The following is a 24,651-nucleotide window of genomic DNA, read 5'->3' as shown; positions in this document are numbered from 1 at the left end:
CGGAGAAGAACAAAGTTGACGTTTCGAGTCCTCGTGAACCTTCAACAGAACTAAGTAAAAATAGGAGAGGGGTGAAATATAAGCTTATATTTCACCCCTCTCCTATTTTTACTAGTTCTGTTGAAGGGTCATGAGGACTCGAAACGTCAACTTTGTTCTTCTCTGCCGATGCTGCCAGATCAGCTGAGTTTTTCCAGGTATTTCTGTTTTTGTTTTGGATTTCCAGCATCCGCAGTTTTTTGTTTTTAATCAGGAAGGTGTCTGTGTTGCGTAGTGCCACAGCTGTTACTTGATCACTTGTTACTCATTCCCATATTAATTACCTGCATCAACTCCATGGACACAAATGACAAACTACAAGCAACCATTGCATATCCTTGCTCATTAGTGAAGTTAGTCCATCCTGGATCATGTAAGCACATTGATTATGAAAACACATTTTAGATATTGCAGCAGTGCTAATTCCAAGGATGAAATATGGGATCTTTAGGAAGACTGCCTGCAGCAGAACTAGTGAGTAAAAAGTCTTTAGTGAGTAATGGTTAGGGATGTGATAAACAAATTGTTTGAAATTGCAGCACATTCTTTTGCACTCATTTTTGTACAGTACAAATTAATAGAAGGGAGGAATAAGATCCTTTTCTAAAGAACAAAATTGCATTTTCTCTCATCAGTCCAAATTCAGAGAAAAGAAAAAAAATAGTAAAGACACTTTGTATTTAGATATTGCCTTTCACGACATCAGGACGTTCCCAAATTACATGCAGCAATGAAATAAATGAGCAGAAAACCTGTTCGTCTAATACAAAAGGGAAAAATGTTGGAAAGGACACAGGGAAAGCTCCTCTGCTCTTCTTTGAATTTGTTCTCCAGCTAAGAGAGCAAATGCTCCTAGGTTTAATGTTTCATGCAAAAGATGGCATCTCCAGTAATCCTGCACTCCCTTAGTTATGTATAAAAGTGCCAGCCTACATTTTGCGCTTGGGACTTCCGACCACAATCTTCAGATTCAAAGGTGAGATAACTAACAACTGAGCCACAGATGATACAGACAAAATACAAAGGATTATATGAGATTGACAGCAGGATTGATGGAAACAATGAGCACATCACAAATCAACCAAGGACCTTTCCTCATTCCCAAAAATGCACGTATTCCACTCACTGAGCCACAACCGGCAATTTAAAAAGCCTTTGCCTGTCTATCCAAACTCAAAGAGAAACCAACTAACAGACTCATAATACAAACTTGACTGTCCCATTGAGGCAGGTTCACAAAGTTCCTGTCACCCAAATTACAGTGATTTCAACTGAACTGGTAATTCGAGCACGTAGCATGAACTTCTTGGAATGTCCAATAATGGTCAATCTGGACAACAGTCCAATAAAGGGAAATAGCAATCTGAAGAGCTGTTTCACTTCTCAATCATTGCATGAAGACAGGAAATGTTCAAACTCACCTGCAGTGACATTTCAATTATCATCATCAGTTTCTTAATGCCAATCCACACAGTCTTCCCCTTCACATGCTGTGTGATTCTCGCTCGTTCTCGATCATCAAACCTGCCAAGAAGCTGTAAAGCAGAGTCAGTTGTCATTAAAAAATGTCTAATTTTTTCTTCGCCATTTTCCTTCCCCATGCATCTCCCCAACTCCCCTGCCGACTCCCAAAAGTGTGATCTCTCACTGGGATGTAATTCCACAGATGCCAGAACCCTTCTGGTACCTCGCCCATGTCAAAGCCCAATGAGTATCAGCATGACGCTCAGTACAGAGGGCACCTCACCATACTTGATTCTGTTCTCGCTCAACATTCACTCCATGAGAGTTTCCCTATGAGGTGTCATGGAAGGCAAGCTTAGTTGTTTTTCTTCTCCCTTTTCAAAGCCTTAGTGAGCTAAGTACTAACCAGGGGCTAGTTGACCAACTGAGACCATGAAAGTCTACATGGTTTAACTACTGACTTAACCAGCTGATTCAGAGGAAGTTTAACAGTAAAATAGATGGTGTGCAAAATAATCTATTGGATACACACTGCAATTAACAAGGCAACAATTATTTACCATCTGATGTACTGAATTTCGCCAGTTGCCTTCCACCAGTGTAAAGCCATAACAATGAGATAGCAAAAAGAGCTCACTTGCATAAGCATGCAACAAGACAAAATACTGTAATATATGGATAGGTTACCCATGAACAGTTATGGCTACATAGAATTGAAACCTGTCCAGGTGCACTGATGCAATAGCAAAATGGGTTTAAAATTACTGACAACTGCATTCACTTAAAGTGTTGATATCAACCTACATTAAATGCATTCTTTCAAAGGAATAAATTATTGATAGCAAGGCTTAATGAAATGCCATTCAACTAATTGTGACACATTATATGAAAGCAACTTTGATCAAAAAGTTTAAATGTTTGATCATTGCTCAAGTTCTTGCAAAAGAATAACTGACCCAAATATTGGCCAAATATTATGCATGCTTCCTTAATTCAAGATGCCTCGAATATAGTTTTATTTTTTCAAAAAGGTATGTTGTTTTTAGCTACAATGTGTGTTACACTTTGAAGTAAAGAGAGATGTGGGATACTGGGAGCCTCATGGGCTACATGCTGAGTGACCCAATTCCATCATAGACTCATGGAATGCAATTCACTTTGCTGGCTCTAAGGGTCCTTTGTCAAAAGTAGCTTAGGCAGCCTAGTTCCTAGCATGGATGCACAGCGAGAAAAAAAGCATAATCCAGCACCAATATGCAGTCTTTCACAAGTGAAGCCTTAGGACTACTGATTTAGGAATCAGAAAAATATTGCACTGGGGCGGTAGGAGGTGCTCAACCTCAGTTGAAGATTGCAGAATCTAGTTGCATAGAATCTTACTCTGTATCTAGTTATGCTAACCCTGATCTGAGGATAACCAACCTTTAACAGGTGCCCAAATGCTTTATTCCCTCGTACTAACATTATGTATCTCAACGCACTAAGGAGTTTTCAGAAAAATTGTTTTAAGGTCCTGAGACATGAGGGTTAAAATGAATGATTTCCAAGCATTCCTGGGGATATTTCTGTTCCTCCAATAGAATGATGGGCTGCTGTGGACCAGATGTCCTTATGTCTTAGATATGGAGGCAGTATCTTAGACTGCACAAATGCTATGGCTTTGGGGTAAACTCCTGCATCTCAATTACATTAAAACTTTTAATTTCTGGTTTGCACTGGAATAAAGTTGCATTAATAATTGGACATAGGCCTGTAGAAGTTCTGCCCTGCCTATCATTTTACTGCAGTGTCAGGAATGAGCGCTGCATCGCTGTCATTTACTGTTACTGACTCAATTTCTGAAAAACCACGCATCTTTCACAACCCTTGTCATCACAGAAGCGTGCCCTTCAGAATGACTCACTTGAGTTTGGGCCAGTACCTTTGGCATGGATGGGTAAAGCAACCACACCCTGGTCAGTCTGAAATGGGGAGCATCCTCACCTATACATTTTTTTTACTCTTTCATGGCATCGGAGTGCTGCTGGCAAGGCTAGCATTTGCTGCCCATCCCTACATGCCCTCAAGGAGGTCGTGGTGAGCCACAGTCTTGAACCGCTGCAGTCCATTTGGTGTAGATACACAGTGCTGTTAGGAAAGTAGTTCCAGGTTTTTGACCAAGTGGTCCAAGCAACAATAGCTATATATTTCCAAGTCAGGATGGTGTGTGACTGGGATGGCAGTAGGCTTAGGACCAGTAGCATCACTGGAGAACCATTAAAAAAAGGGGCGACAGCCTCATGGTCCTGGCGAGGTGGGAGTTTGGGAGGTGGGGACAGGCAGGTGTGAGGTGTTGTGGTCGTTGGTTTGGAGAATGCAAGGAATGGGGTCTTCGCATGGGGGACAGTCCTTGCTGCTGGCTGGCCCCTCTGTGGGGCACAGGGTGCCTAATCAGGGGGCGTCCCTCACCAATACTGTAGACAGGCCCCAAGTATACCTGGTGTCTTGTCCAGATAGTGTGGGATAACACCCACCCCAAATACAGGCTTAATATCAATGGCACTGAGATGAGGCTCTTAAGTGGTCCTTAATTGGTCATTTAAAGGCCTACAGGCAGGAAAGCCAACCTCCACCTTCCTTACCCTGGGATTAATTGGGGTGAGTTGGAAAAGCAGTGGGGCCTCCACCCCACATCTTCCTGCCCAATGACATGGCACCACCCACACCCCACCCCACTTCCCCAAGGGTATTAAATTCTGCCCATTATGCCAGGTGATTCCAGGTACCAGGTGCTCAGTAACTCACTTGATATTAGCCTTCCTTTTAGATTATGAACACGAGAATGTAGAGACTTGGAAAGACAGAGGCATGAGTCATTAAACACAAGTTGTGCAGGTTCAGCTTGCAGGAGCATGGTTAATAATTATTAAATCAAGCAAGATGACCCACTGACATGGGAGAGCGCAGCATATTTATTGGGCTGGTATTATTACAAAGAAAAGTGCATTGATGGAATTATGTGAGCTCAAAAGTAACTGCTGCACCCTTTGAGCCTGGGAGTTATCTTCAGCAGATGTGAAGTGAAGGTGACTTAACAGGAATGTTTTTTCCAAAAAAAAAAAGCAGCAAGTGGTTATAATCTGGAATACACTGTCTGAAAGGGTAGTGGTGAAGAAAGATTCAATTGGGGATTTCAAATTGGATAAGCACCTGAAGGGAAATAAATTGCAAGGCCATATGGAAAGCATGGGGACTAGATAAATTGGTCTTGCAAATAGCTGACAAAGACCTGCAATGGTCCAAATGGCCTCCTTTTCTGCTGCAAACTATGATCCTATTCCATTAATTTCTAATATGCTGCTGGTCGTATTCTCTAAGGACAGGCTTACCTCCAAAGCTTCCATTAACTGTTGCCCTGTGTTTATGTTAGGAATATGGATGCTGGTGCTGAAAACATCCATCATCTCCATCTCCTGAAGGACATCTTTACGACTAGTGGTCCCAATGATTAACAGCTTACGGCCCTGTAAACACCAATGCAAGACACAACATTAAACAGTAAATCAGATACAGCAAGCCACACCCCTTCAGAAAGTCACATCAAGATCAATAAATTCTATTCCTTTCACCATTTGGACAAAATTAAAATTAAATGCACTTGAGCAACCTCCACCAGGGCCATTGGCAAATCTGCTGCTTCACATTAACTCTGGTCACTATTCACAACCCACTCAGTGTGGGAAGTTGCTAGTTTGAAATTCAGTTCTGTTTCTCAACTTTTCTCATTGTCCAGTGAGAGAAAGTTAGATGGAACATTAGTGGGGCAGCTCTAGTATCTTTGTAGCCACTGATTTGGAAAAAGACAGAATGGGTCCTTTACTTGAATTTTTGTGGTCTGGATCCTACAAATTCTATTCCACCTTCCCTGTCACTGATTAAATGTCCCAATCTCACTTGGTAGCTCCCCATGTTTTGGAAATTACAAGCTGTGGGGAACCAAGGGAGCAGATACACATCCAATCATTCCACTGAGTTTTGGTTTTCAGCATTTCCAAGTCTGATCTCAAACAACTATTCAGTGTTGTAGCCCTGAACAAAAAACTACATTGGACAAATCTTGTATCTCAAGGTGCTCAATTTTAAAGATGCCAGGAATTCCTTGCATTACAACAGTGACCACAGTTCAATAGTACTTCATAGGCTATGAAGTGCTTTGGGACAACCTAGGATTCTGAAAGGTACTACATAAATGTATATTCTTTCTTAATTTTAATGGATCTGAAAACATTTTTGATAGGACTATCCACTTACATACACCTGAAAAATGACTTGCTCACATGTGGACAAAATAGTTTTTCTCCAAATGCTATCAATGTCAAAATTACAAGGTTAGGTCTAAAATGCCACTACAAACATGGCTGAAAAATTCTGTCATCAAAGCACTAGTTCTTTGTGGACAGTACCCAAGTAGTTAAGGTCTACATGAAAGCAGACCCAGATAAATTAAAATGATAGTCAAGCCTGCTGTTTTTTTGGCAGACGTCTGTTTTTGATTCAGGATTCTTTTTCCCTGGTGATGAAACATTCCTTAAGCCACAAATTTTAAGCATAGTGGTGAGAACTGGGACACCAGAAAGTAGGAAGAAATGTTGGGTAGGTTTTTCCTGGCCCCAGGGTGGTGATGACAGGTAAATAGTAGGGAGCTGCATAGGGATGGCTCCCTGAGACAGTCCCACTGCTGGGGAAGTTTCCCAGTGGCAGGTCTGGCCGCAGGTTGGTTGCCTGCTGAAAGCTTACTTAAGCAATTAAGTTAAGTGGCCTCTTAAGGGCAATTTTCCTAGGCCAGTGGAGACCCGCACCCCACCCCACAACCAAGCTGAAAGTCCCCAGCTTCAGAGAGACAGTCTCTCTTGGGGGGGCCAGAGCTGGAGACTCCATGCACCAAAGAGGGGGCATGGACAGGGAAGGCTGTCCCATCGTGGCCCCAAGGAAAGGTCCTCACCTGCTTAGCACAGTGGCCCCTCAAAATTTTTATTTTTATATAATCCTCTCCAAGCCGATCATCACAAGCCTACCTCAGCGGTGCCCAATTCCCCCTGTGGAGCTGCTGAGGCACAAGAGGGGCCAGCTCTTTGATTGAACTAGCAGCATCTACATCTCACCTGCCATCCTTAACTGGAAGGCGAGTCTGGAGACAGTCAATTATGAAGCTGCCTCTGGGAGAATACTTGAACTGGTCACACTGCTGGCAAGTGTAAGCTCAAGACCCCTATTTTACCCAACGTAGGGATCCCTGCCCATTCAGTCACATTTCAGAAGAACTCCAGGCAGTTTGGGAGGTGTTGGCTGTACACTCAAATAACGTGCAGCAAAGAACATGAAATTCTTTTGGTACCTTTCTAACCTTAAGAGTCAGAACACTGAGTTTAGGTCCCACTCCAGAGTCTTGAGCACATAGGGTCACTTCATCGCAGGTAATGAGGAAGTGCTACACTGTCGAGAGATGCCAGCTTTCAGAAGAGAGGTCAAATCAAGATCACACCTGTCTTCTTGGATAGATGTAAAAGATCTCACAGCACTCTTGAGGAGCAGAGTCGCTGTCCTGGCCAGTATTAATTCCCCTAAACGAGTATTGTCAATTATACTTGCTATCTGTGGTGAGTCAGCAAGTTGATACTGTTAATTTTTAGAGACAAAGAGAGACAGACAAAGCGAGAGAGAGAGAGAGAGACAGACAAAGCGAGAGAGAGAGAGAGACAGACAAAGCGAGAAAGAGAGAGACAGACAAAGCGAGAAAGAGAGAGACAGACAAAGCGAGAAAGAGAGAGACAGACAAAGCGAGAAAGAGAGAGACAGACAAAGCGAGAAAGAGAGAGACAGACAAAGCGAGAAAGAGAGAGACAGACAAAGCGAGAAAGAGAGAGACAGACAAAGCGAGAAAGAGAGGTGGAGAGATAGAGATATAGGAAGAGAGCCTGAGTGTGCATAGTGCTGAGTGACTGACACAGCATTAGATTTTCAGGGTGGGTGTGTGAATAAATAACCCTCTATTTGACCCATGAAAAACTTACCGTTGGTTCTTCAAAGTGACCAATTCACTCAGGGGTTAAGGAACACACAGCTTCCCTTTCAAAAACACACCGATTACAGACAGTAAAGAGAAGGGTACAGGGGTTTTATTTCTCTCTCATCCATGTCTGTAACAGAATCCTCTCTCGCCTCATGGCTCGTCTGTTTAATGCAAAAAATTAAGGGGGACCTATGCAGCAGGGAGAACCTGCCTATGCTGAATTAGTTGATCTCAGATGGATTATGGAGGTGATGGGGGAAGGGGGAGGGGAGGTGGGTAAGACTCTCACTGGTAGCAGCACCTCAGTTGGGAAGGGAAACATCAGAGCTCCTGATCACTATCCAAGAAACCATGCAGTGACATTTGAATAAAGATCAGTTGTGGCCATGACACTCCCATGTAGGCTGCTGTGAGACACTGTCCAGGTTCACAGAAGAATGGTTATCTTGACCGGAGGCCCTGTGGAACTGTAGCCATCAACATGTCAGCACTTCAGAAAAGGTAGGGTGAGTAAACCAGCTAAGATGCGACAAAAATCACTTGAATAAATTAATTAATTCAAACACTGATTCTGGAACTTAACAATAGTACAATGGTATGACCAATGATTCTCGGACTAAATAGTGGGACCCTATTTTAATGGTCGGGGGAAAGATGCTCTATGACTTATGTAGACTCTCTGCATCTTCCTAAAAGTATGTTGTGGATGCAAACAAATATCAAGGGGACAAAGAAAAATTTTGAATGTTGAGTTCTGCTTTAATCAATTTTCACTAATAACAGCACATATGGGTTAACATTTTAAAATAAGCCAAAAACACATTTCTGATGGTGTTATAAATTCGTAAAGCTACAACCAAAAATACAGCTAAAGCATTTTAACCTACCTTTGTGTGGATGTTAATGAACATTAAAAATTGTGAAAAGCTTTCATAAGGTGGATGTAGCAAAATTGTTTCTACTTGGGATCAAGTCTGAGGTGCATAAATATAAGGTCACAACTGACACATTAAAGGAAGTAGAAGAAATATCTTTAGAGTAAACTTGCTACAACAGGGAGGGGATGAACATGACAGCATTTAAGGGTGGAATTGGTGCACAAATAAAGGAGGGAATACAGGGATATGGAGCAAGGTGGGAAGAGGTAATTAGAGTGGGAAGAGGCTTGTGTAGAATATAAATATTGGCATTGATCAGTTGGACCAAATAGCCTGTTTTTTGTTGTTTGTAGGTTGTATGTAATTCTATATCTTCCGTCAGGTCTCATCTGGTTAGGCCCCAACTAGAGTACTGTTGTCCAGCTCTGGTCACCACACGTTAGGAAAGACATGAAGGTCCTTGATAGTGTTCAGAGGAGATTTACCAGAATGGTTCCAGAGATTGGTGGGGTGGAGGGAAAGAGTAGTTTAATTACAAGGTTAGGTTGGAGAGGCTTGGGTTGTTCTGGAGCAAAGGCAATTGAGGGAAGATTTTATAGAGTTGGACAAGATTATGACAGGCTTAGATAAAGTAGACAAAGAAAAACTCTTCCCATTAGATGATGGAACTAGGACTCGGGATCACAGATTTAAGATTTTGGCCAAGAGATGCAGGAGTGAGGAAGAACCCTTTTACACAGCGAGTGATAATGACCTGGAATGCACTGCCCACAAGGGTTGTGGAAACAGAAACAATCAATAATTTCAAAATAAAATTGGATGAGCACTTGAAATAATAAACTTGCAGGGCAATGGGGACAGAATGGGGAGTGGGACTGACTGGGGAGCTGACATGGACTTGAAGGCTTCCTTCAGTGCCTTGAATGACTCTATAAGTCCAAGTCCTTTTTTTCTCTGAACAGTTTTGGCCATTCTCAAGAAAATACTTCAAAAATTTTTAGTTCGATCAAGTTCCTCACACGATCTCACCAGTGTTTAGAATAAACAAATTATTAAATATTGGAAGAATTTTTATCATTGATTTGTAAACAGCAAATTGCATTTATATAGTACCTTTACCATAATAAAACATCCCAAGGCACATTATCAAACAAAATGTGTCATATAAGGGCATATCAGGACAGATGGCTAAAATGTTGGTCAAACATTTTAATTTAAGGGTCATCCTAAATGGGGATCAACAGGCAAGAGGGAAAAGGTTTAAAGGGAAAATTCCGAGCTGTTGAGGACATGGCTGCCAAACATGAAGCAATTAAAATCGAGCATGTGTAAGAGACCAAAATTTGAAATGTGCAGGGATCTCGTGAAGGTTGTCGGGCTGAAGGAGGTTACAGAGATAGAGAGGGGCGGGGCCATGGAGACATTTGGAAAGAAGTGGGAGAATTTTAACATTGTTGGACTAGGAGCCAATGTAGCTCGATAATTTCCTCAAAAGTACTTCGTTTTCTGTGTGATGCAGGATGTCCGTCACATACCCATAGCACAGAAACACAAAAGAAAAGTTTTAGGAAGTTAAGTTGGCTATCTTCAGAAAATGAAAAGAAAAAGCAGGAATGTAACGATGGAACGGTATAAAATGCTGGTTAGGTTACAGCTGGAATTTTGTGCAGAGTTCTCGTCACTACATCACAGGAAGAACATAATTGCTCTGGAGAAAGTACAGAGGAGATTTACAAGAATGTTACCAGGGCTTGAAAATTGCAGCTGAGGGGAGATTGGATAGGCTAGGGTTGTTTTCCTTAGAACAGTGGAGGCTGATTGTACACCTAATTGAGGTGTACAAAGTTATGAGGGGCCTAGATAGGGTAGACAAGAAAGTACCATTTCCCCCAGCTGAGGGGTCAATTACCAGGGGGCATAGATTTAAAGTGATTGGTAGAAGGATTAGAGGGGACATAAAGAAAAATTTTTTCACCAAGAGGGTGGTGGCCATCTGGAATTCACTGCCTAAATTGGTGGTTGAGACTGAAATGCTCAATTTATTTAAAAAGGTGCCTGGATCTACACCCAAACTGCTTTGACATGCAAGGCCACGGGCCAGGTGCTGGGCAGTGGGATTAAGAAGAGCAGCTAGTTTATTTTTTCTCTCTTTTTTGGCTGGTGCAGACACAATGGGCTGAATAGCCTCTTTCTGCACCATAACATTTCTATGGTTCTAATAAGGGACAAGTGACGTTTTCAAGACCATGAATGGAGTTGACAATATAGATCCAGGTAAATCATTCACTATGGTGAAGGGATCAAATACTATATTAGGAGTCACAACTTAAGTTAGAAAATCAAAACAAAATTAGAGGAACTTTCCCAAACAAAAGAGAAACAAATCAATAATTTCAAAAGAAAACTGGTTGGCCACTTGAAAGAAATAGACTTGCAGGGCTACAAGGACAGAGCAAGGTATGGGGTTGACTGGATTTCAATAGAAAGTGGCATGGACTAGGTGGGACAAATGGCCTTGTTCTCTGCCATCATGATTCAATGGCTAGTTGTGTAATAACGAATCTGGAAGGTCATCGAATTGGAATAGTATAAATGAATTCAGGCAATTCAATGTTTTGTCGGAGAAAAGGCTGAAAGATATGAAAAAGGAACCTGCTTGTTTGGCCTTTTCCTGAAAATATCTAGATTTTGACTTAATTTATTTTCCTCAAATATAGTGAGGCTGAATATGCCTTGGGCTCATCTTGCTGGTAAAACAGCTCCTGACACACTTCCACTGATAGAAGGAAGATACAGGTAACAGCGACATGTGAGAAATCAGGCCCGTTTTCAGATTTACTACCAGCACCTCAACATCAACAAGTTTCCATAGAGTTCATTGTACTCACCTAACAGCATAAAAGAAACAGCTACCACACACACAGAATGCAACCTTATCTAGGAAGATGAATTCATATTACAATACACAAATTAGGAATTACATCAACAACCCTGCTTGTAAGAAAGGCTTGTGGACTGTAATAATGACAGGAAGCAAGGCAATCTGGAAAACTAAGTGTTTTCTTAGTTAAAATGGCAGCAAAGAAAAGGCAAAGATGCATTTAGTAACACGGATGTTTTGAAATCCACATTGAGCAAGTTATGAAAGTGTATTAAGGCAGTCTTGTCCTGTTCTACTGCAGTAAACTGGCAATTTTATGTTGGGAGGGGCAGGGGGTAGAGAGAAGAGAAGAGAGAAGAGGGTAATTTATATTCACTCCACATTTACTAAATCCAGCCTATTTAATCAACATTGTCCCTCTATTCAAATTCAACTTGGGCCTTGACTCAAGTATGTTAGAACAGAGAATCAGCCTGAAAAAGAGCAGTACTGTATCTGCTCCTCCCCACCCCCAATCCAAACACTTGGCAAATTCTTTTACTGTGGTCTAAACTTCAATTACAGGATTAACAGTGTTTCTCAATTCATGCTACCTGTGGTGTGTTAAATACCCTGATGGCTCAGAGAGGCTAACTGATAGGGACTGCAACACTGTTCTTTCCCTTTCTTCCTTCCTCCCGAGCCATCATAATACACTTTTAATCCAGAGATGCTTCTGTAATATGGTGTGCCAATTTCTGTGGAATCCACCCTCACCCCGTAATGCAAATGAAGATGCCACACGAATGCAGCAACACTGCTAATGTACAAACTCGCTCACACACATTTGCTGGAAAGTCGCAATTGGTGACTTAGGTTTCTGCTACTGAGCAAGGGCTGGCTTATGCTGGTAATCCTGGAAAACATATTGGGGCTCTGGCTATCCACATTCCCAAAAGAAAAACAGCAACAGAAACACTGCTTACATTGTCCCAGGTGCTCCAGGTTCTGGAGGCTTGAGTGATATTCACTATTTTGATGGTCTGAGGGTTGCTGAATGCAGCAGCTCCATTTAATTAAGCTTAAAGCACCATCGAAGAAGAAAAAACTGCCGCCTGCAGCTATGCTAAACAGTAAAGCAGCATACGAATTGTACCAAATTTTCAGCCATGGTTCAGTTTGTTAGGAATCAATAGATTGTGGGCTCAAATCCCATTTTAGAGATTAGAGTCTATAATCCAGGCTGACACACTAATTCAGTACTGAGGGAGCACTGCATGATTAGAAGTGCATTTCAGGCGAGACTTTAACTGAGGGCTCTTATGCCCTCTCAGGTGGATGTAAAAGATCCCATTTCAAAGATGAGCAGGGGAGTTCTTCCCGATGTCCTGATCAATATTTATCTCTCAACCAATATTACTAAACAGATTATCTGCTCATTCTCAGATTGCTGTTTGTAGGAACTTTCTGTATGTAAACTGAGTGCCATGGTTCCAATGTTACAACAGTGACTATACTTCAAAAGTACTTCATTGGTAATAAAGTATTTTAGGCATCTGTGTCTTGAAAGGGGTTATTATAAACGTAAATATTTCTTTACTGTTTAAGAAAAAAAGTGAAGCCTCTGATTGTTGAAAATAATCTTTCAGGTACTTTAACCATTATCATATACAGTTGAAATTTTTTTCTGTAGCTTATTTTTTTTTACACAAAATAAGTAACATTAACACGGAGGAACAAAACACTTCTACCTCATTGGGAACCCTGCATGTGTGTTCTCTGTGGTCATGACCTGATGTTTCTTCTACACCACTTGGACCATGCGAAAGTTAAACAAACCTCAAAAGAAAATCTCCAACTGCACAATTGCGTCTTACATTACCAGCCACTTTGTGGCTTTTGGGTGAGATTATCACTTCGTGCCCAGAGACTGTTCAAATTAATTTTATATGGGAGACACACAGAAGAACAAATAGGATGTTTTCATTCAATAGGTGTGGTTGAATTTAAACCCTTAGTCCAGAGTTGAAAGGATAGGGCACTAATCTATTGCATAACCAGTTTTTTCACACCTTGCATTTTTAAGTTTATTTTGATCTTGCAGCAATATTAGGAGTGGTAATCATCTTGTCTTAATTTTCTCTGCCACAAGCTAGTCAGAAATTGGCCAAGAACTACAATTCCTTTCACAGTTTACTGATCCAAGACTGGAACAGGACTGAAGCCTAGGCCAGAGACTTTGCCCACAGAGAAAGAGAACAATTCAAGAGATTCAACACAGCTGCTCTACTGCAGCTTCTGGCAGCCAGGGTTGGTAAGAATCTAGCAGGAAATAGAGGTGCCTGGAACAGAAAATTCAGTAGGGAGACCTACAGACAATACCTTGAGATAATTTCTATGGAATATTATTGCTGTTAATGTGCCAATCATCAGCACTTCATACAAATCATGATCTGCGCACTGCACCAAAAAAGTGGTTAATTCTTTTTTCAAACAGCAGAAATGGGATGCAGAGAGAAGCGCACAAACAAGCGTTCTTCTGCAAACTGCCTGGAGAAACAAAATGGGGTCAACAGGTATGCAAGTAATTCAGTCTTTGCTCAGCATTGAATTCCTGTTTCAGTTTACACCAAGTCGGCCGGTTGCACAAAACCTGCAAAGTTTAAAAAAGGTAAAGCCCAATAATTACAGAATAATTTTTTCATGAGGTATTGAAGTATAGGAAATGTTGGTTAAGAACTTTCCAAGTTCAACATGGAATTCAACTACTCAAATACTTTGGAAACCACTCAAGAATGCCTAAGGCCTTACAGCAATATTCAATATTATGGGAATGCAGAGTTAATAAGGATAGAGAACAGAGTTAGCACCTCTTTTTCCTTCCTTGCCAGCATACAATTCTTAATTCTTAACATTAATTCTGTCATTGACACGTCAGAACTTTTCCCTTTTGATTTGTGCATTTGGGGAATGCAGGAGGGGAAATAAATTTTAAAAGATTAATGAAAACCCAAGATATTTTAGTTAAAAAAATGTAGGAAACAGCTTCCCATTTGCATTCAGGCAAGATACTTTGCCTCAGATTCTTTATAAAATAAAAGCTGATCACAGAAAGGGTGCCCTGTTGTTCTAGCACTTCCCACTGTTTTTTTACTCTCTTCCCATTGTACATGATTGTGTTTCACAGAAGTGTGTGAGACAGGGTGAAGTTTTTTCTATCTTGTATTATTGGAAGAAAATATCTTTGTTGCTACTTTTGCACAACAGAAAGTCCCACCAAATCCAAAATCCCACCAAAACCACACAGAAAAATTCAAGAAAGCTGAGGGTGGGGAACCTTCCAATGCAGAGGTGCCTCCTAATGTTTCTAAAACTATTGTTTGTTCAGCAAGAAGGCCACTTACACCTCATCTCACAATGGTTACAATGGCAAAGGTAGCATGTAACTGAGCTATAACTTTTTTTCCTAAAACCCAACCATGGTTCCTGTTGCTGTTATCTGGTGACTCCAGAAACTGCATGTTCAATGTACAAACATTGGGAGACCACGTAACCCGGTTGGGCTGTAATATCAATCTCTCATGACCATGGTCAGACCTATTAGTATACATTGTCTGACGTGCATGAAGGATATCCACTTTGGCAAATGCCAGAGAATGATCAGCAACAGCTAAATTACATCTTAACAGGAGACAGAACCTTCATAGGAGAAGGGGTAAAGCAATGAGGAAAAAGGAATAAGAGGATCCTTTGTTTTAGTTGGTGCTCTTCGACATAGAAGACTGGTGCCCTCCCATAACACCATCAGACATAGCCTGGGTACAAGTTTTAGGATTTTGTTTTTCCTGTGTAGTATCCTTACCATTGTTGCTGGGTCAATATCTTGAACTCCCTTCCTAATAGCACTGCAGGCATACCTACACCATATGGACAGAAAGCAGCTCATAGCCACTTTCGTATGGACAATTAGGGATGAGCAATAAATGCTAGCACAGCCAGTGACATCCATGCCTCATGAACGAATTATTAAAAGTAACATAAACTTGTATTTAAGAGAACACTCGATCAGTTTGTCTATGCATTTGCTTGATTTCTCCCTATTATTTGCAGTCACTGTTGCCTCTTTCATTTTAGTTTTTAGTCTCCATGTTTAAATTAAAATCTCCAATCTCAAGATATCAGTATCAGTCTTGCTGATTTGTCAAAATGTGTGAGACAGTCTTGTGAGGGCAAAGCCTCCTGATAGCTTCTCTCTCTCATTTTGATTCTTTTTGCTTCTGGTACCTAAGCTATTCATGGACCAATTACACATGAACAAAATTTGGGAATGTTCAATTATTGCCCAAATTCCAATACTTATGGGATGGCCAACAGGGAATCAATGTGATTCACACAGTAACTTAGAGACTGGGTGACACAGTAAGACTGAGTTACTAATAACTCTGAATCAACATAGTAACCATATAAAATCAGCAGAATTCAGCAACTTCAGAAGGCCTAAGGAGGTTTTGAAAGAGAAAGAGAGAGACAATGTTGCGATGAAAGCCCTCTTCTAAGGCTGAGACTTAAGGTGTAATGTACTGGAGACACTTGCAAGTGCCTGATGATAGTTGCCAAAAGTAGAATAATGTTTCATTGGCTGAAATTTTTAAGCATGATCTTGTTGAAAGCAATGCAGTAAATAGTGGATTTAAAAAAATAAAGTTGCTGAGAGTCAAGCTTCCTAGCAAAATTATTTCTTAACAGTGTGTGTTGCTCCTTGAAAATCTTAAAATAAATTTCATGTTGTGGGCATCTTTCTGAAAGCAAGACCTGCAGCTTAGGACCCTTGCCTCATAGGAACAGAAAGACTAGTCTCCATGGTAACAGAGCTGAAAAGACATTTCAACTATTGTCTTACAACTGTGACAAAGATTTGGCCAGTTAAGATATGGAAGAGATGATGTTGCTGCATTCCTGTTTCATTGCTGACCACTGGAATTCACTGTAGAACCATGACTGCCCCCTACCTTTTTCAAATAAGCATCTACAAACCTGCAAGGTGGCATTCATGAGAATAGATTGACAGCAAGCAATCATCATGGGTTCCAGTCCTCCCTAAAGTGGTAACCACCCTAACCAACTGGGGCAGATTGCATGTGTTTGGACTTGGTTTGAAGTGCAAATTCCAGACTCTAATATGGCTAAGTGTATTGCCAAGATGCTTTCTGGACAAGAATATAATCATCAGCACTAGATGCGCTGGAGAGTAGGTATTTGTCAATGATGACCACGTCATGAATAATAATCAGGATGATCCTCTCAGTCACAACCTGCCGGAAGAATTAGGTAGGGTTCTAAATGAACGCTTTGTGTCAGTGTACACAAATGAGGACGTGGGTATGGAAATCAGGCAGAAGGACTGCGATATAATTAAAGTAGTAAGCATAGAAAGGGAGGAGGTTCTAAATGGTCTGGCAGGCTTAAAAGTAGATAAATCTCCAGGCCCAAATGAAATGTAAAAAACAAAAAACTGCGGATGCTGTCCCTACAACCACACCCCTCCTTCTCTCCCCCCAACCCCCCCCCCCCCCCCCACCCCCCCCACCCCCCCCCCCCCCCCCCCACCCACCGCCCCCCACCTTAAACCAGCTTATATTTCACCCCTCTCCTAATTTCACTCAGTTCTGTGGAAGGGTCATGAGGACTCGAACGTCAACTTTTTTCTTCTCCGATGCTGCCAGACCTGCTGAGTTTTTCCAGGTAATTCTGAATGAAATGTATCCCAAGCAAGTCAAGGGGGGGAGATAGCAAGGGCGCTGACAATAATTTTCAATACCTCTCTGGCCACAGGTGAGGTGCCAGAGGACTGGAGGACAGCCAATGTGGCACCGTTATTCAAGAAAGGAGAAAGGAAAAAACCAGGGAACTACAGGGCAATCAGTCTAACCTCAGTGGTGGGGAAACGATTGGAAGCATTTCTGAGGGACAGAATTAATCTACACTTGGAGAGGCAGGGATTAATCAAGGAAAGTCAGCACGGTTTTGTTTAGGGAAGGTCGTGTCTGGCCAATTTGATTGAATTTTTCAAAGAGGTGACCAGGTGTAGATCAGGGCAATTCATTTGACGTGGTCTACTTGGACTTCAGCAAGACTTTTGATAAGATCCCGCATGGGAGACTGATGCCGAAGGTAAGAGCCCATAGGATCCAAGGCAATTTGGCAAATTGGATCCAGAATTGGCCGAGTGGCAGGAAGCAAAGGGTGATGGTCAAGGGGTGTTTTTGTGACTGGATACCTGTGTCCAGTGGGGTTCTACAGGGATCAGTGTTGGGTCCCTTGCTGTTTGTGGTATATATAAACAAGTTAGATATGAATGTAGGAGGGTTGATCAGTAAGTTCGCGGATGACACAAAGATTGGTGGCGTGGTAAATAGTGAGGAGAATAACCTTACAGTTCAGCAGGGTATAGATGGGCTGGTCAGTGGCAAATCGAATTTAATCTAGATAAGTATGAGGTGATGCACTTGGGCAGGACAAACAAGGCTCGGGAATACACGATGAATAGTAGAACCCTGGGAAGTACCGAGGATCAGAGGGACCTTGGTGTGCATGTCCAATGGTCCCTTAAGGTAGCATGACAGGTAGATAAGGTAGTTAAGGCGGCATACTTGCCTTTAATTAACTGAGGCATAGAATATAACAGTAGGGAAGTTATGCTGGATATGTATAAAACGCTGGTTAGGCCACAGCTAGAGTACTGTGTGTAGTTCTGGAATCTGCATTATAGGAAGGATGTGATTGCACTAGAGAGAGTGCAGAGGAGATTTACCAGGATGTTGCCTGGGCTGGAGAGTTTTAGTTATGAGGAGAGATTGGATAGATTGGAGTTATTTTCCTTGGAGAAGAGGAGATTGAGGGGGGACATGATTGAGGTGGACAAAGTTATGAGAGGCATAGATAGGGTAGACAGGAAGGAAATTTTTCCCTTGGTGGAGGGATCAATAACTAGGGGGCATAGATTTAAGGAGCAGGAGGTTTAGAGGTGATGTGAGGAAGATTTTTCTCACCCAGAGGGTAAAGGAAATCTGGAACTCACTGCCTGAAATGGGTGGTAGGAGCAGAAACCCTCATTACATTTAAGTAGTATTTGGATGTGCACTTGCAATGCCATGGCAACAAGGCCTAGTGCTGGAAAATGGGATTAGGATAGTTAGGTACTTGTTTGACTGGCACAGACTCGATGGGCCAAAGGACCCTTTTCTGTGCTGTAGACCTCTGACTCCTGACAATTTCACAATGTTTATTTACACAAAATAAAAAGGTTTCAAGTGCTTGCAGTTTCTGCTACTGATGCTTTCAAGAGTCTGGATGATTGACACATATATTGGGCTGTAGTAACAAGGAGTTCTTTTTAAAAGTGGAAAGTAATTAACAACTTTACAAAAGCATTTTTTTAAAACACATCCTACTGTCATGACATATGCATTGCTTCCATACCGTGTCTAGTACTTGATGAGACCTAGAAGTGCCATACCTTCATATAGGGGGACATTAGGGGCCATAGGAGGTGGGTGGGGTCATGACATGGAAGGGGCATGGCAAGTGTGTGGAAGTGAAAGGGGGTGAGGGCTATTGGGCCCAAATCATGAGGAATAAAATAAAGTGTTCTTAGGGTTCCAAATGAATTGGAGTAACAAAGTATGTAAATATTGAGGTTACAATGACACCAGTGGATGCAATTCTGGCAATTCGCAATTAACAGTTGTCCAATGGTTTGCCATTTAAACTTTTTCATTTTTAAAAAATTCATTCACAGGTTGTGGGCTTCGCTGGCTGGCCAGCATTTATTGCCCATCCCTAGTTACCCTTGAGAATGTGGTAGTGAGCTGCCTTCTTGAACTGCTGCAGTCCATGTGGTGTAGGTACATCCACAGTCCTGTTAGGAAGGGAGCTCCAGGATTTTGAGCCAGCAACAGTGAAGGAATGGCAGTATATTTCCAAGTCAGGATGGTGAGTGACTTGGAAGGGAACCTCCAGGTTGTGGTGCTCCTATCTATCTGCTGCCCTTGTCCTTCTAGATGGCAGTGGTCGTGGATTTTGAAGATGCTGCTAAAGGAGCCTTGAAGTCCTGCAGTGCATCTTGTTGATGGTACACACTGCTCCTACTGTGTGTCGGTGCTGGAGGGAGCAAATGTTTGTGGATGTGGTGCCAAACAAGCTGGCTGCTTTGTCCTGGAAGGTGTCAAGCTTCTTGAGTGTTGTGGGACCTGCACTCATCCAGGCAAGTGGAAAATATTCCATCACACTCTTGACTTGTGCCTTTGTGGACAGGCTTTGGGGAAGTCAGGTGGTGAGTTACTCGCCACAGGATTCCTAGCCTCTGTCCTGCTTTTTTGCCACAGTATTTATATGGTTAGTCCAGTTCAGTTTCTGATCAATGGTAACCCCTCAGGATGTTGATAGTGGAGGATTAAGTGATGGTAATGCCATTTAATGTCGAGGGGGTTATGGTTAGATTCTGTCTTGCTAGAAATGGTCATTGCCTGGCACGTGTGGTGCAAATGGTACTTACCAGATGTCAGCCCAAGCCTGGATATTGTCCAGGTCTTACTGCATTTGGACACAGGCTGCTCCAGTATCTGAGGAGTGGCGATTGGTGCTGAACATTGTGCAATCATCAGCGAACATCCCCACTTCTGACCTTATGATGGAAGGAAGGTCATTAACGAAGCAGCTGAAGATGGCTGGGCCAAGGACATGACCCTGAGAAACTCCTGCAGTGATGGCCTGAAGCTGAGATGGCAGACCTCCAACAACCACAACCTCCTTCCTTTGTGCTAGGTCTGACTCCAGCCAGGGGAGAGTTTTCCCCCTGATTCCCGTTGACTCTAGTTTTGCTAGGGCTCCTTGATGCCATACTCAGTCAAATGTGCTTTGATGTCAAGGGTAGTCACTCTCACCTCACCTTAGAAGTTCAGCTCTTTTGTCCATGTTTGAACCAAGGCTGCAATGAAGTCAGGAGCTGAGTGGCCCTGGCGGAGACCAAACTGGGCCTCAGTGAGCAGATTATTTCTAAGCAAGTGCCGCTTGATCGCACTTTGATGACCCCTTCCATTATTTTATTAGTGATCGAGAGTGGACTGATGGGACAGTAATTGGCTGGGTTGGATTTGTGCTGCTTTGGACATACCCGGGCAATATTCCACATAGCCGGGTAGGTGTCAGCGTTGTAGCTGTACTGGAACAGCTTGGCTAGGGGCGTGGCAATGTCTGGAGCACAAATCTTCAGTATTAGTGCCGAAATATTGTCAGGGCCCATAGCCTTTTTACTATTCAGTGCCTTCAGCCGTTTCTTGATATCATGCGGAGTGAATCGAATTGGCTGAAGACTGGCATCTGTGATGTTGGGGGCCTCCGGAAGAGGCAGAGATGGATCATCCACTCGGCACTTCTGGATGAAGATTGCTTCAGCCTTATCTTTTGCATTGATGTGCTGGGCTCCTCTATCATTGAGGATGGGGATATTTGTGGAGCCTCCTCCTCCAGTGAGTTGCTTAATTGTCCACCACCATTCATGACTGGATGCAGGACTACAGAGCTTAGATCTGATCTGTTGATTGTGGAATCGCTTAGTTCTATCACTTGCCGCTTATGCTGTTTGGCACACAAGTAGTCCTGTGTTATAACTTCACCAGGTTTTTAGGTATGCCTGGTGCTGGCTCCTGGCATACCCTCCTGCACTCTTCATTGAACCAGGGTTGATCCCCTGATGATAATGGTTGAGTGGGGGATATACCGGGCCATGAGGTTACAGATTGTGTTTGAGTATAATTCTGCTGATGTCCCACAGCACCTCACGGATGCCCAGTCTTGAGTTGCTAGGTCTGTTTGAAATCTATCCCATTTAGCAGGGTGGTAGCGCCACACAACATAATGGAGGGTATCCTCAATGTGAAGGCAGGACTTCGTCTCTACAACGACTGTGCGGTGGTCACTCCTACCTCTACTGTCATGGGCAGATTTATTTGTGGCAGGCAGGTTGGTGAGGATGAAGTCAAGTGTGTTTTTCCCTCTTGTTGGTTCCCTCACCATCTGCTGAAGACCCAGTCTAGCAGCTATGCCATTGTATTTATATAAGTCCATCAATGTAGTAAAACATCCTAAGGTGCTTCACAGGAGCAAACAAAATTACACCTAGGTGATAAGGAGACACTACAGCAGGTGACCAAATGCTTGGTCAGGTAGGTTTTAGCCACATCTTAAGGGAGAAGAGAGGTGGAGGCTTGGGAGAATTCCAGAGGGCTGAAGGCAGCCATCATCAATGTTGGAGTGAATGAAGCAGGGATGCATACAGGCCAGAGTTGGAGAAACTAAAAATTCCTTAAATGCATTCCTGGCGTGACAATGATCCACATAGATCAGGAAGATATCAGGTTCAATCCTACTATTGACGCTGTTAGCAGTTTTAGAAAGTACATTAAGAGGAGTAAGGGATGGAAAAAGTGCATACAAGCATAAAACCTGGCTGCAGTGCCTTTCCTGTTTAACATTTGATACTCTCACTTGGACTTGTATATGAGGATTGGTCACTAAGACAAAGACCCATACCCTTCTCTCCAGTCATGCACTGTACAGAGCCTTTTCCTCCAGCATTCTAAAATGAGTTGTTTTTGTTATTAAAAAGCATGCAAAGAGTCCCTCAGTGAAAGTGCATAACCAACGTGTAATGAATAATAGAGAAGAAGGGTGCAGGTTTGATTCCTGATTTGATCTCAACCAATTCAAAGGGTAGGGATAGAGTACACAAGGCTGGACATTGTTTAAGAGATCAGGTTTAAGGAAGAAAGGCTTGCAATTATATATAACATTTTTCATGACTTCAGGAAGACCTAAAGCACACAAGAATTAACGGAGTACTTTTAAGGTGTAATGTACAAAAAACGACAGCCAATTCCCACAGACAGAAATACAATAATGAACAGATAACCTGTTTTCACTTGTTGGTTGAGGGATAAATATTGGTCAAGACATTGGGGGCAATTTCCCTGCACTCCTTCAAAATTTAAACCCAAAAAATCCCAAACCTTTTAAGCCTACCTGGGCACAAGTGGGGCCTCAGAAAAGCTCAAGTGAAAACACATCAAGCAATACCACACTCTCAGTACATCATTGTTGTGCCAATACTTTATGCTCAAGTGCCTGCAGTGGGACTTGAACACACAACCTCCTGACTTAAGTGTGCTATCACTGAGCCATAGCTGACACCAGGTTTGTCTCCAATACACTCTCCAGGTGAGTACACCCTGTCCACACACAATGTGAAAGGTTACACCTGAAGGACTATCATTTGGGCTGGTTTGCAAGGGCTATCATTGGCTATGGTAACCCAGCAGGAACATCTACAGGAAAGGAAATTGGAGGGGAAATAACTACTGCTACAAGAATTAAGCCATTTTACTGCAGCCTGAGGCAAGTCCGAAGTTGAGTTGAACCATGTACTTCTAAAATCATTTGCATTTCAATATCTAATATGCAGCCTCCAGCAGCCTTCCCCATTTCCCGGGAAATGTTGGGTCTCTTGTCCATTTAAAAAAATGCAAACAAAATCCCCCATGGGGTCACGCTATAGGTCATACAGCCTTGCTCACTTTTTTACATTCTTTTGATGTTACTTTTACGTAATTCGTCTGAAGGTCTGATCCTGCCTTTCTTCATCACCATCCCCCACTCCTGCACACACAGGTATTGAAGTGAAGATGTAAGTTTAAGCAACCTCACAGACCACCTGTCAGTTAATGCAACCCAACATCTTTGACAGACTGAAAAGGCCTCAGGTGAATCTTCTGAATAACAAGAGGAAAGAAAGGCAGAGCTCAGTCAGCTGTGATACAGCTGGTTACACCAAGCATTTCTTTTTCTATCTAGGTGAAACTTAGAAAACATCTTCAGTAGGTCAAGTGTTAAAACCATTGCCGCACCAAGAGCAGAGTGCTACCTGTGACTGGTCAACTCAGGCACTGGTTAAGTGACCTGGTCACCTCCAGAAGGTGCCAAGGTTTCAGGCAGATGAGTGCCTCTGTGGAATAGTGGAAACCTTTAATGGAGGAAACACCATAAAAAGGTGGATGAGCTAATCCTTGAATTAGCCAACACATTCACACACTGCAAGTGGTGCAGTTGCAGGGTATAAACCAATGAAAAAGGAAGATCAACTAATGCCAGACAACCAATGGTGACATAGCTAAGCATGCGGTGATCAGGGTGACAGGTCTTCCCATCCCTGCAATACTGCTGCTCTAAGGTGGTCGTCCACTGAAAGCATTCACAATCATCCATGAACATCTCCATAGTGATCCTCCAATTGTTACCCTCAATTATCTGCAGCGGTTCAAGAAGGCGACTCATCATTTTCTCAAGGGCAATTATAGATGGGCAATAAATGCTGGTTTTGCCAGAAACACTAACATCCCAAAAATGAATTTAATCAGCACACATCACTGGCAGATGTGCCTTTAGCTACCACAAGCCTAAGGTCTGGAATTCCCTCCCAGAAAACACTACCTCCTCCTATGTGAGACTCGTCCTATCACAATATTTCTTTTTGTGGTTTGATGTCACACTTGGTTTAATAATGCTCCTATGAAGCAACCCGGATGTTTTACTTTCGCACCTCTCATTACGAGAGCGCACTACAAATGATCTAGGCATCTCTGAGCTAGAGATGAGCCAACAAGTTCAGCATTTCCTTCCAGCCAGCTACACAATGACCTCTAGTTTGCATATAAGTCCATATCACTGGACAACAAGTGATTTGGGTGCAAATCTGGTGAAATATCATGTCAACATTAACTGCCAAGGTTCACATGAAGAATTATTATTTTGGCTGATTATGTCTTAAGGAAAAAGTTGGGAATGAATCACCTTTGATACAAAGTGGATAAATGGACGTGTTCACCTTAATTAAGAAGGAACATGTCTTCTTCAACTGTTCGGTGTAATCCATACCATGTACTGATTTTAAAAAAGCCACATAATAAACTTCAACAATATCTTCTCTAACAAAGCAGGTGGTGATCCATGAGATTCCTAGTCAATGATCTGTTCTTCTCACTCAGCAAATTAAGTGTCTGCTTAATCTGTGATACACTGGGGGCTAACCTAGCATTATTAATCTCAACAATGGTAACACACCAGCGCTAGCCCAAATTATATCTTATATTTATGACCCTTAGTTTTGGACTCTCCCATTAAGTGACCACATCCACCCTCTCAAACCTCATCAATAATTGTAAGCACCTGTATTTAATTAAGTTACACAATTTCTCCACAATATGGGCAGATAGTGAGAGAGAGAGAAAACAAAAGAGAGGCCAATGTTT

The 24,651-nt window shown here is 42.3% G+C and overlaps 1 protein-coding gene across 5 annotated transcripts in view; it reads right to left on the bottom strand.

Moving 5' to 3' along the window:
- Positions 1-24,651, bottom strand: part of LOC121268930 (vesicle-fusing ATPase) — a 249,069-nt gene that overhangs the window by 44,744 nt on the left and 179,674 nt on the right. For all 5 annotated transcript variants that reach the window (XM_041173206.1, XM_041173204.1, XM_041173203.1 and 2 more), the window contains exons 18-19: positions 4,872-5,006; positions 1,461-1,574 (exon numbers count right to left, since the gene is read on the bottom strand). In XM_041173206.1, the coding sequence (XP_041029140.1) occupies positions 1,461-1,574; positions 4,872-5,006 (249 nt within the window). The remainder of the gene's footprint in view (positions 1-1,460; positions 1,575-4,871; positions 5,007-24,651) is intronic.

This window comes from Carcharodon carcharias, chromosome 23 (genome assembly GCF_017639515.1).
Source record: "Carcharodon carcharias isolate sCarCar2 chromosome 23, sCarCar2.pri, whole genome shotgun sequence".
NCBI classification, from domain to species: Eukaryota; Metazoa; Chordata; class Chondrichthyes; order Lamniformes; family Lamnidae; genus Carcharodon; species Carcharodon carcharias.
The sequence above is the reverse complement of the archived record's forward strand: the minus strand, read 5'-3'. Positions and strand labels throughout refer to the sequence as shown.